The sequence below is a fragment of the Penicillium daleae genome (assembly GCF_028827525.1).
Source record: "Penicillium daleae strain IBT 16125 chromosome Unknown utg000006l_segment0_segment0, whole genome shotgun sequence".
Taxonomy (NCBI): domain Eukaryota; kingdom Fungi; phylum Ascomycota; class Eurotiomycetes; order Eurotiales; family Aspergillaceae; genus Penicillium; species Penicillium daleae.
In genome coordinates, this window is record NW_026623154.1 from 1,878,596 (window position 1) to 1,891,319 (window position 12,724).

At 47.4% G+C, this 12,724-nt stretch overlaps 3 protein-coding genes across 3 annotated transcripts; 1 reads left to right on the forward strand and 2 right to left on the reverse strand.

The window, feature by feature from the left end:
• Positions 1–163: 163 nt before the first annotated feature.
• N7458_006415 (Alpha/Beta hydrolase protein) lies at positions 164–1,735 on the reverse strand (the record flags this gene model as incomplete). The annotated part of the gene is made up of 1 exon (XM_056909797.1): positions 164–1,735. The coding sequence occupies one exon, from the start codon at positions 1,733–1,735 to the stop codon at positions 164–166; it is 1,572 nt and encodes a 523-aa protein (XP_056765501.1).
• Positions 1,736–4,573: 2,838 nt separating this feature from the next.
• Positions 4,574–6,068, reverse strand: N7458_006416 (cytochrome P450; the record flags this gene model as incomplete). Its single annotated transcript, XM_056909798.1, has 2 exons — positions 4,574–6,009; positions 6,041–6,068. 2 exons carry the CDS (start codon positions 6,066–6,068, stop codon positions 4,574–4,576), a joined length of 1,464 nt encoding a protein of 487 aa, XP_056765502.1.
• A 2,023-nt stretch (positions 6,069–8,091) lies between these two features.
• Positions 8,092–9,048, forward strand: N7458_006417 (uncharacterized protein; the record flags this gene model as incomplete). The annotated part of the gene is made up of 3 exons (XM_056909799.1): positions 8,092–8,504; positions 8,558–8,605; positions 8,655–9,048. The coding sequence occupies 3 exons, from the start codon at positions 8,092–8,094 to the stop codon at positions 9,046–9,048; spliced, it is 855 nt and encodes a 284-aa protein (XP_056765503.1).
• Between the last annotated feature and the right edge of the window lie 3,676 nt (positions 9,049–12,724).

Here is a 12,724-nt window from a genome sequence, read left to right on the forward strand (position 1 = left end):
CATGACATAATCACAATGATCCACTCACTGATCGCCCTGATTCGCTCACTGAGCCCGCCCTTGAGCGCCCTGAGTAAGCATACCCCCAATAAAGTGCACCCTGCTAGTTCCGTCCCCGCGAAGGGAAGCATAGGAGGACTATTATCCCTCAATATTGCCATTGCTAAGGAAAAGGATTATAAATGCCGTCACCATAGCAGGGCCCGTCGATGGCATACCCACTGACATTCTGCACGGGGACCCCATTGGCTCCAAAACGAACCACGTTGGCTCCATACGTATACGGATTCCACCCAATAGCGGGAGGACCGTTCTCAGGATCCTTCATGAACGCCAGAATATGATCTTGCATGGCCTCACTGGTCCTGATTTCCATCGCAGTTGGCCCCGCAGTAGAGTTTGTCCGGTTATAGAAATAGGTCCCAAAGTTCATCATCAGATCCGAGGAATGATACGCCCCTAGCCAGGAGTACGGGTTCTGGTTAGGCCACACTCCCGCGTACTGATAGCGATATGTCGTCAAGTTGGCCCTTTCGCGGAAAATGCTGGTCTTCGCAGTAGGGCAAATAAATGCAGCGAGAGTTCCTGCATTGACAAAAGGCTGGTACGGCCCTGCAGTGACATTGCTAGAAGGCCAGGTGTATAGAGAACCATATTCGTTCCCAGTGGTCGAGAAAATAGCCGGGCGATGCGAGATCTTGCCAGCGGCGGCTCGAGCTGAGTAGTTGGAGAAAATCAGAATTTCGTCGGGAATTGGGTCGAAACTCAAGCTTGCAGGACCGTCGTACTGGCCTATAAAATTCTCAATTAGGTCCACTGGAACCTGCTGCATACACTCGAGCTCTGCCGTCGCGTCGTCCGGAAAGTCGCAGCCCAGATTCTTGGCCACAGTTGTAAAATTTGAGTGTGAGTAATCGGATGAAAAAACCGACGGAAGGGACATAGCTGTACCTGACTGCGAGAAGCTGCCGTGTACAATCGGGTTCTCCCAGAAGGCGTAATTGTGAATATCAGTGCTCATCGCACCAGCAGACTGGCCCCACATCATAATCGACTCAGGATCACCACCAAAGGCAGCGATATTTTCATGAACCCATTCAAGAGCTAGACGCTGGTCTAGAATAGCAGGGTTAGGGCTATCAAGTGCCCTTGCATTCGGAAAGCCAAAGATATTGAGCCGGTAGTTGATAGTCACGACGATATGTTCCTGCGAGCGGTTCACCCAGGGCGCTGGGATCTGACCTGGAACATCCACTCCATTGGTTTGAAGACCACCTCCAGTCATAAAAAACGCGACGGGGAGCTTAGCATCTACCGGAACGTCGTATGGGGTCCAGATAGCGAGGCTTAAGCAGTCTTCAGAAGCAGTCTGGAGACTCAAGCCGGTAGAGTGATTTTGGTTGCCATTCACCGGTTGCAGATAAGGCACGAAGAGATTCCAGAAGCTCTCCCCGCTAGATACAAACTGGGGGCACGAGGGCGGGAAGCGTGTTGAGTAGTGGTGCTGCTTCGATGAGGGTAGCCGTTGTGGAGGTTGGAAGCGAAGCGAGCCTACTGGAGGCTGAGCGAAAGGGATATTGCGGAATTCGCGTACTCCAGTGAAGTCTTTATTCTGAAGACCAGTGAAAATTCCCGTTTCAGTGTGTACTGTTAGGGACGAGCCTGCGCTTACTTGGGCCACAGTGGCGAAGACTGCACCGGCTACTACACCGGCTTGGCGGAGGGAGAAGGTCATGATTATACGCTCGCTGTCGAACTCAATAAGAGAGGACTTATGGAAGATGTCCCCGGCAACTATCTTTATGTCTTTCTAAGTAACTGAAGTGCGGGGGAAGAGTATGGATTGGCCTAATTATTGACCTAATTCGGCTATCGCTTCGCAGTCTTGAACCAGAATAATGGTTCTGTAGTGCCGGCAATTCGTCGGCAAATCTCCTTAAAAGGAAGCGATCAGCATTTTTTTCAGATTGTACGGAGTATACCAAAGCCATTCGGAATCATAATTCGCGGGACAAGGAACATTTTCAACTCTACAAATTCCGTAGAACGCAAAGGATGGTGCTGTGGGCAAATCCCAACAATTCTAGTTTCTTTGGCTTGGAAGCGCTGAATATATATCCCAAAATGGGTTAGAGCATAACTGTGGTGTGGAACTTACGGCAATCGTATTGGCCGGAGACAAAACATAACACCGCCGATGCTAGAAGCATTCTGTAAGAAATCTACTCGAAAAGCCTAGTCTTTACGAGGAAACGGTGGTCTTTCTACAAGTTGGTTCGAAATCAGTTTCACCACATAATTCTCTTTGATTCTTTCCCAACCCCTATTCCGAACCGAACTATAACTAGTTAACTACCTATTCTGCTTACTTTATTCCTGTACCTTGCTCTTAGTAATAAGGTTCGACAGATGCTTTTCTTTGAAGATTTTATTGAGGAACTTCGACATCACTGTGGGAAGTATCCTGCGGGCTAACGCTGCAAAATTGGCCTTTTGGCAGTTCTACCCGCTGCAAAGTGCGTTGACCGCAGGTTGACCTACACGCGGGAGAGAGAGAGCGAGGACCCACACGTGGGGCGTGTGTGACAATCTGAGGGTTAAGGCACCAAAGCTCCGCCGCCTACGGCGACTATTAGCTAGAGATGTATGGAGTCATTCCTCACATGACTCTACTGATTTGATCACAGCGTCTGAGCCCATGCTGACATCTACTCACTGAGCCTGAGCCTGAGCGCTCTCATAAAAGCGGCGGTAGCCCAGATAGGAAAACCCCACCTGGTAGACATTATCCTGTCTATATAGCTGCATATAGCTGCGTTCGAGATGAGTTGATCTTGAACTATCTCAGGTGGCAAAAATCGCGTCCCAACGTCTCCATTTTTCTGGTTTGCCAGTGGTGTATCGGATGACTGGTCGTGGAGCAAGGATGTCGCACCATAGACTTGAGAACCATCTTCTGCTAACATTGTTTCCGGGGAATGGGCGGTGTCCAGCCTCGCCTGTGCTCTTGTGTGGGATGAAGAAGCGGGTGTTACATGATACTGGGTATAGCCTTGGGGCACTTCGGGCTGTGACAAGGCTACGCCTGCCGAATTGTCCGTAAGCTCCACTTGTTTTCCTTGGAGCGCTTCAATCTTTCTTTGTAGCTCCCTGAGATCCGCTTTCTTAGCCCGCACAATTGTTCTCCGCGCATCTTGCGTGTAGACACAATCGATGCCTCTTGATTGGCAAGATCCGCATCGTGGATGCTTATTATCACATTTGATCTATTCGTTGCATGAGCTCACGTCTAGCGGAGTCCACAAGTGGACCGTGAATAATGCAAGGGAGATGAATTTAGAAAGGACAAGGGGCAGGCTGAATCAGATGGTGTATTGCTTGGAGGGGAATTTTCGCTGGGATCCCTGGAGCAAATTCGGGATTCGGTAGAAATATCTCACCTTTTTACGTCGACATCTTGTGCATGTACGACAAGTAGCATCCGTCGCAGGCGTCGACGAGTAGGGTGTACTATCAGGCGACTGGGAGGCTCGAAGTCTGGGCGTCGGAATCACCTCAGACATTCTGCGAACGGTAGCTGGATTTCCCCCGCCAGAATTGTGAAATTGAGACTGCTCGGACTCGTGGACCCGTGGACTCGTGGACTCGCGGACATCCTACGGACATCAGGACACACGGAAATGTGGGGAAGTCCGGCTACTTACACGAAGCGCCGAGGATCCTTCCATAATAATACCCGCCACTCGGTCTTTCTCACCCTCACCGAGACCAAGAAAGTAGTGGTTCCAGAACTTGGACGTGATATGTCTTCTTGACAAAAAGATAGTCTGGAATCACCCCTTTGAAAAATACCATCTCCTGTCCCGCTGCTATGTGAGATCATTTTATCATCTTTGCCTACGCTCAGTACTCGGGATGGCCAACTACGCTGGATCCCACAAGAGGACTTTCATTTCAAATAAATACTTGGCAGGCCAACTCGCTGCATGACCTTCGACATCAAATTTTGCTTATGATGAATCAGTTTCAATAAATTCTCCCTGCTCGCTTGGTCTGATGCGCCTTTGTGCGGTGTTGGTCAATCGGCGATCTTGAGCTGCCTCAACCTTCGTCTTCATCTATATGTACTGTAACCTGAGATATCGACTCCATGTGTGCCCTAGTTCTTATATCCGACGCATCTGTCTAATTTATTACTTCCATCTTACCCAAATCACCATGTTGCTGCTCAAACACACTTATACAATATCGGATCGATGAAGCGATTTTGTGATTGTAATATGCATCACAAGAGAAGGACCCCTATTCAACCAAATTTTAAAAAGAGCATTACGTTGCAGCAAAGAGGTCTACAGGTACTTGGATATGAATTCTCTTATGCACACCCTTATAACACTGATTCCAAACAGCGTCGAATCTATGATTAGGGCATATTTATGCCTAGGTGTAAGATCCTAATGAGAGAGTGATTCGAAAGCATTAGTGAGTCAAACACGCAATCTGTGATGCTTCTTCGGGTTTCCTTTATGAGCCTCAATGGTAGGCTGACATATGCAAAGGATACTTGATAATTCTATTCTTCAAATGGGGGGAAACGATTCATCACTTTCTCGGCACCAATTGTCTCGGCCATCAAGGCCAGTCGATGCTTCTCGCTCCGCACGTGAATCTCACACTCAAACGGTTGTGGTCGGATATTGAAACCTTGGGTATACGCAAAGGTATCATATCTTCTTTCGGAGCCATTAGCTTCACGCATCGGTTGTAATTCAAAAGCCCACAAGAGGCGTGCCAATGCAATGAACAGGGAATTCTGAGCTAATCCCGCTCCTGGACAGATACGTCGGCCCCAGCCAAAAGAGCTATGTCCCTCTTTCGCAGGATGCGATATTTGTGGAGAGAGTTTGGCAAGATCTTCTCTTGAAGTCTTCGGGAGATAAGTGAGAGTCTCTGGATCAACTTCCAAAAAGCGTAGTGGATCGAAATGGTGCGGATTTGGGTAGTATGTAGGGTTGAGATTGATTGCCCATGAATTAGAGAGGATGGTCGTGCCCTGCGGTATGTAGAAGCCCTTGTAGGTATCTGCAACCGAGTTTGCATGTGGCGTACCCCCCAGAACGGCGACCGGTCTGATGCGAAGCGTTTCATTGCAGAGGGCTTTGAGATAAGGGAGGTCCTTCTCATCATCGAATGTAGGAAGGCGTGTCATTCCCACTACGTGATCGAGCTCCGCGTGTGCAGCAGCTTGCGCTTGTGGGTTTGTCACCAACATAAGGATTGCACTGCACAAAGTGCTCGCAGTCGTATCGCTCCCGGCTCCGAAAAGAGATGCTGGCACAAAAGAGAAATCTCGTTCGCTTAGGACGCCGAATGTATTCGGGTCTGCTTCTCGAGCTTCGAGGAGAAGTTTCGATAGAGAGTCTGGTACATCAGAGGGTTTTTCGGCAATGCGAAGTTCATCTTGAACTCGGCGTATTAGTGCGACATTTGTCGCGGCTTCTTCGCGCCCGTGTCGCTGGATCTCTGCTTTCCATGGTGCAAGGAAGTTGGGAATGTATTTGAGCCATGGAATCGACTCAGCGAGATATCTACCCGGCACATTGAGAGACGCAGAATATTGCATGAACTCAAGACGTTGACGAATGACCTTAGAGTCCATCGAATCAATTCTGTGACCATATGCAATGCTAAATACCACGCTCGCTGTAAAACGATCAATGATTCCTTCATAAGACTTTGGTTGATCCAATAGAGCCCGGCACAGCCTCGCTGCCTCGGCTTCTTGAACAGGTTTGTACAATCTCAACGCGGATGGGTTCAATGCTTGATGCAACATCCGCCGGCGTATTTGCCATTCCTTGCCGTATGGTTGGACCAGAATGCCTGCGTTATCCCAGTACAGCTCGCCCATGACGACAAATCGCGGTCGAGAGCTGAACTTTGTACTGCGCTTTTCAAGCAGGTCGACTGCTACCTTGGGATCTGATATAATGATTGTCGGCCGTCGACCTATCCATAATGTGAAGATCGGTCCGTATACCTGTGACCATTTCTCGAACTGGATCCATGGAGAAGAGGATGGGATTATGAGTTTATTTCCGATGAAGGGGAGGGGCGTTGGACCCGGTGGAAGACGAAGATATAACAGAAAATCGTGTATCAGTATCGAGATTAGTGGGAGAAATATCACGCCGACGGCTGAGCAATATGGATGTGAGGCCAAGAATTGTGGAATGGAAGAAATAGAATCATTCCCGAGCAATGCGGATAATGCCATTTTGAGATCCGCCCTTAGAACGTGCGCGCGCAAATTATATTTCTGGCGTATGATGAATGTTCCAAAGTTTGAAGTCATTTTTTACTGCTAGTCGGCAGTGGTTGCGTTTATATTGAACTTTCGGCTGTAACCGAGTGGTGCTGGCCCCACGACGCCACATCGAGAGGGGCTTGCGGGGAGCATGAGGGAGCAAGTTCTCTGGGAAACAGTACCGGTAAAGAATAGGATCTCAAATGCCGAAGCCAATGAAATCCACTTGCTGCTTCCGCCTTTTTGTTTCCTTGTGGGGCAGCTTATGAGGTCCGGTCCACGATTTGTATCTGTTATATGGTAATAATCCTGGGAGAAGATCGTGCACAGAACTTTTCCCCATCTTGCCATTTCGAGATCATTTGGTTTGTGAAGGATCGTATCTCGCATGCCTCAATCCATATCACATGAAATCATTTACAACATCGGCAGTTGCGATATACTCCTAAGGAGAATGGAAGTAGCGCCTGTCCGAGCAATGACACATGGGTCTCTTGCTACGTTCGAAGAATTTCAGGCTCCTCTACTTATCTCGTATTTCCTGGAATTGTGACATCCAAACTTGCTCCTCGGTTTTCTTGTGCTAACGAAGAACTAATAGAGGGTCTACTCACTTCAGGATAGCAGCCTAATATCGAGGTATCTCGATGGCAGCATCCAACAACTATGAGACGTATCTACACGCTCTGGCACACGTCATTTAGCCCAAATTCATTTCGGAGCGATATAATGCGATGAACAGCGTCAACTGAGCTGCTAGAACTACATGGAGAGTTCCCATAACTTCAGCAACTTCCTGAATTAGTCTTGAGTTCACCGAAAATCAGCGAGTTTCCTTCATTTGACTCAATATGTGAGAAATCATTTCGCACTCTCTATGGTCGTCTTTCATATGGTGTGGTCGTAGAATGTTAGTTTGTCCTGGTAGTGGGTGGTTTCAATCAGGATCTTGTATGGATGGCTGGTGCATAATGATTGACACCGGGAGGACTTGGGAGTACTCGAGTCAGACCCTCAGGCTGGATCGGATCCTTGCAGGTGGAAGGGTCCACGGCGCCATTACATAAGCACGCCCAGTAGTTAACTAACCCTCCTTGGAAGCCCGCAACCTTAACCTCCATTGGGATGGCTTCGCCGTCATGTGCAGATCCCCCAGGACCGAGGTCGGGGATTAAATCAGGGCACGTTTCATCGGTCACACAGAGTTTGTATCATCAAATATTGTCTGGGGCGTTCCTTTGATTCGCTCATCTTTGCATTGTGCGGTGGCCACCTCCCGTCAATGCCTTCTCGTCGCAGCCATACAAAGTCCCGAAAGGGATGCTTAGAGTGCAAAAGGAGACATGTAAAGGTCTGTCCTGTCTATTTGTTTACTGTTGGGCTGTGGAGAACTTCCATCACCTATTCTGGCTGTCTATATACTTGGGCTGATTCAAGCAAACTCAATTGATTGCCGTGGCTTCTTCAAGAGGCTGCACCGCGACATGCGACCATATATCTGACAATACTTACAGTGCGACGAAGGGACTCCCAAGTGCACCCTCTGCAGAAAACGCAGATTAGAGTGCAACTACCCACCACCGCAGAGTGATCTCGATAGCGCTCATGGCTCACCGTCAGGTCAAGATGGCTCCGAGAGTGGGGGTCGAACGCCCGGTGAAGATCTGTCAATGCAAACGCGCATGCTGGAGATGAGGCTCTTTCATCAATATTTAACATCAACGTGCCACACGCTATCTCAACATGGACTCTCTGCATATCACCTGTCTATCGTCATACCCCGAATGGCTACCTCCTTTCCTTATCTACTAGACAGCATTCTTGCATTGTCTGCTCTGCACTTGGCCACTGTGGAGCCAGATAATCGCCTCACATGGCTGGACGCCGCGGTGCGCTATCAGAGTCAGGCATGCTCTGGAATGGGTAAAATTTTGCCAGATGTCACTCGCCAGCATTACGAACCGGCATTCGTGTCCTCGGTGCTGATCTTCTTATTTGCGACCGGACTTCCTGGAATCTCACCGGAAACCAACCAGAGTAACGACCCTCTTTCTGAAGTACTGGAGGGACGACGTCTTATTACAGGCTCCGCTATGCTCTTCGAGCGTTTCAGTGAAATGGGCGTCGATGCAGAACTGAATGGTTGGCTTTGTGCTCCGGACACAGAAGAGAACCTCGAAAAGAACGAGCAGAACAGGTACTTGACATCCCGCAAATTCAGATCGTCAAAAATACTAACTCTGTATGGAGTGATGGCTCCTCGGATGACGACGCGAAAATTTTATTTGATTTGCACAAGTAAGGTGTACAGACCAATCTTGTGAGAAATGGAACTAACGAATAGTAGAAGCATTATCAAGTCACTCGAGAAACTGCGAGTCACGATCGAGACGAACGAGTCTCCCCAAAAAGAGATTTATCAGACGATATGGCAGCTTCTACACAACTCTATAGAACCGTGGCCCAAGATCGGCCCACAGGGAGGGGTGATCGCATGGCCCCTTTTTATTTCCGAAGAGTACATCTCGCTACTGGAAGGCGGCGACTGGGTCGCCCGTATACTTTTTCTGCATCATGCTGTTGCCCTGCGGCTGATGTGCAAACGATGGTATGTGCGTGACAAAGGTCGCAGGCTAGTTTTGGCGACATTAGAGCAACTGGATGAGATTCCCCCTGAGTGGAAGGAGACTATCTCTTGGGTTCAAAAGGGCATTGGCACTGATCCAGTGCTCATTTTGTAGAGGACTGGCATAAAAAGAATAAATCGCTGAACCCAACTTGCATTAGAAATCAAAATCTCGTCTGACAGCTTCAGATGGTCGGCACATTTCAATTTATAGATCCTCCGAATGAGAACCTTCATTTCTAATCTTTGTACATTCAGATAGCGAGCTTTCTCGAGCCAAAACAACAATCATCGTTGGCATAAGAAGTGATGGCCTTTGGGTTTGCCATCTTCTTGGCTTCATGATTGACAACTACTGGTATGCACCTGATCTCAATCTTCTGATGGGGATTCTTGGCGCCGTATGAGTTGCTGTGATTTAATATTTGAAAAGGCTTCGATTGAAGAAGCCACTCATTGTCATTTGAATCTTTTGTACGTTTAAGCACTCATGATATACTGGACTCGTTTTTTTTTGGGCCAATGATGAGAAATTTCTGGTCGCTTGCGAATTGCACAGAGGCCTGCAAATGTTCGGTGGGACTTTGCTTGAGAAAGGGGGACAAAAAAAAGATATTGGCGCTGCCCGGAATCGAACCGGGGCTGGCACGGCCACAACGTGACGTCATACCACCTGTATGGTAGGTTGGTTAGAATTGGTTGGCTAATGCTGTTGACTGCAGGTATACTCACTAGACCACAGCACCGAATTGCTGACACATTTTCTTCAAACATGATACTTCACTCATAACAAATAAGTATCCCCTATTCAGGAAAGGTACGATGGAATGGAGATAGTAGAAGATTTCCGTATGACGCACTTCGTGATAAAGAGCTACTGTAAAGAGAATGAGAAGTCTATAAATGCACATGTGCCCCGCACTGGAATAATAAATAAGCACCAGGTTTGCGGTGCCTTGGCTCGTGGGTAGTTAACTTCCAGTCTGCTTGCTCCCGAAATATATCCCCACCAGAAACTCGTTTCTTACCTACGACAGCCGAGGTTGGCCTTCATTCAGGATACTGGATATAAACACGTCCTTTATAGACCTACAAGTGAGAACTATCAAACCGAGCATTAGTAAAACCATCGAGCCAGTATTACAAGAACGTACCTGAGATACAAACAAACCTGTAAGACATTCCCCATGCCGGTTGCTACAATTCAACCGCGACATCGAAACGACAGCAACGGCAAGTTACGTATGCAGATACCTATGAAGAAAGGGACGAGGTTGTTCTTCACCCGGGCACCGGGGCCAAGGTCATCTTCACATCGGTAGAGCCTACACACTCCGTACCGCCTACCTGATTTCACCACGATGAATCCATATAAGTCCATGGAAATGACCTCCACCATGGCATCCCGAAGTAGACGCTGTCAATTTCCGTGTAATTACCTCTGGTCAAGATACTGAATGAATATCTCAGTACCTGTCCGCACTGAAAAGTTGGTCCTGCAAATATTCAACCTATCCCCCGTCAAGGCTCTATCTGGGTTTAGTGCATCCCACGTGAATTTGGTTGGAAACTGATCGCTTAAATAACAGACTGCTTCATGATGTCAAAATCTTGAGTTCAATTCAACAATCCGGTGCTGTGGTCCAGTTGGTCAAGACGCTTCGTTGTGGAGCATATTCGTATTACCGAAGTAGCCCCGGTTCGAATCCGGGCAGCGCCAGTTTTCATTTTTATCAATGACGGTAGATGATTATTCTTCATCAGGCCTTTTCATTTTTGTTTTTCGTGATGTTTCACAGGCTCTCAATACTATGTAGATGCTTTCAATGCTTTGTCTTGTGTATATAGAAATTCCGTTTAAATACCGTGGCCTTTATAACGTTAGACAGAAACTAGCCATGGGTAGTTCGATTAGACACATCGAGGTTTAAGAAAGAGGTAGCTCGCTATAGGCCAAAGTCACGACAGCCACTAGACCGTAGAGATTATATGAATGGTGGTGGTTCAAGTTTAGACGAAACATGTGCGTCATGTCGAAAAGTCTACCGATGGAAAAGGAAAGGCTGCATACTGCATAGGCAAAGACAGAGTACCTAGAACAGGATAAGCCGACAACATTATCGCGGGAAATAGAAAACATCGTATTGCCTATCGGGATATCTGAGTACTCTACTGTTTCTCCCTTTTTCTCTACTTTCCAGCCCCGACACCTTGGATTAATTTCAATGTCATAGATTTCCACTCGCCGCCCAACATCACGCAAGCTATAGAACTCGGTTATTTTCGGAGTTTGTAGGGATTACTTATGAACAGGCCCTTCAGGTAGTCTCTCTCTCAAGTGGAGGGAATAGGTCAAGATAGCGTTTACAATATATACACAGCAGCCTCTTCACAATCTAGCTGACCCCTACGGTATTCTGTCATGCTCACAGACATGACAGCCAAGAACCCCACAAATGCTAGATCCTACTATCCTAGAGAGTAGGGAAAGTTATGGCAAAAAAAAAGGAAAAAGCAAAAAGAAAGTGGCGCTGCCCGGATTCGAACCGGGGCTACTTCGGTAATACGAATATGCTCCACAACGAAGCGTCTTGACCAACTGGACCACAGCACCTGTGTATTGATACGTAACGAAAATTCTGGCAATATATGCAAGAAGAGGCCTATGTTACATCTGCACCTGAGTATCCATCCATGGCTGCTGACCTCACGAGCTCCATTGGGAATGATGTCTAGAAAGCTCAAGGGCTCCAACTGCGCAAATCTATCTTTTAGTCACATTTGAAATTGTTAGAGCCTCTCTTGAAGTTCAAGACTCACTCTTTTTTCAGTTATCATGCGCCTCGTGCGGTCTCTCATGGACCGGACGAGAAAAATACGATCGTACGCTACTTGTGTGGTCTAGCATGGGACCTTGCTCAAGTTGTAACTCTCATCAAGGAGACTTCTGTACCCTTAAAATTATCTTTATATTCTTGTTGAGCAAGGTGACATGATGGAGCTACTCAACGAGGACTTCCAGGATGATTATTGATACCGGGCCATCGAGAATGCGGTCTCCGGTACCTGGCTAGTTTCTTATTCAACATATTGAGAAGTCAAACTTCATCGTGACCAGATTTCTTCTATTCTTTCGATGCATTGAGCCCAACAATATCCCGTTGTCCCTCCTGCAACCGACGGGGACAGAACTTGAGAAGAAAAAGCGATAGGCATCCTAAAAACCCAGCTCTTTACCACCTCACACGCTAATGGCAACTTTATCAGTATGAATCGACTTATTAACCTTGCTACAAGAGGTTGACTCCAAAAACCTAACTTCTTGCCAAGTCGACAATTGATACCTCCAAGCACATCAGCAGAATATTCCCCTCTTCCGACCCCAAGAACCGAAGTCTGTGGTGACAGTATTTACGTCAGGTCCAAAATCTTCTTGAAAGAGAAGAAATACAAACAAAGATTAGTGAAGCACTTACTGAGAGTATTATGGTGTGAATCTGTGAAGATGGGAGATACCACGAAGCGGAAAGACGTTTCCTGCCAATCCTGATCAGTAGGCACCAGAACCTTGAGCAGGGGGATCCAACACTGCTCAAAAGTATGTCATTGATGGTGCATATATACAGGAATCAAGGGAAATGAACAGATGCTGAAGAGTTGGGTATTCGGGTGTTGAATTCAAGGAAGGAATTTCTAGCCTCGAGAATATTGACGCGTTGAAGAGCATGGAAGATCTCGATTTAATATTTTGGAAGCCGTGACGACCTAAGAACGTAGAACCTTTAGACGAT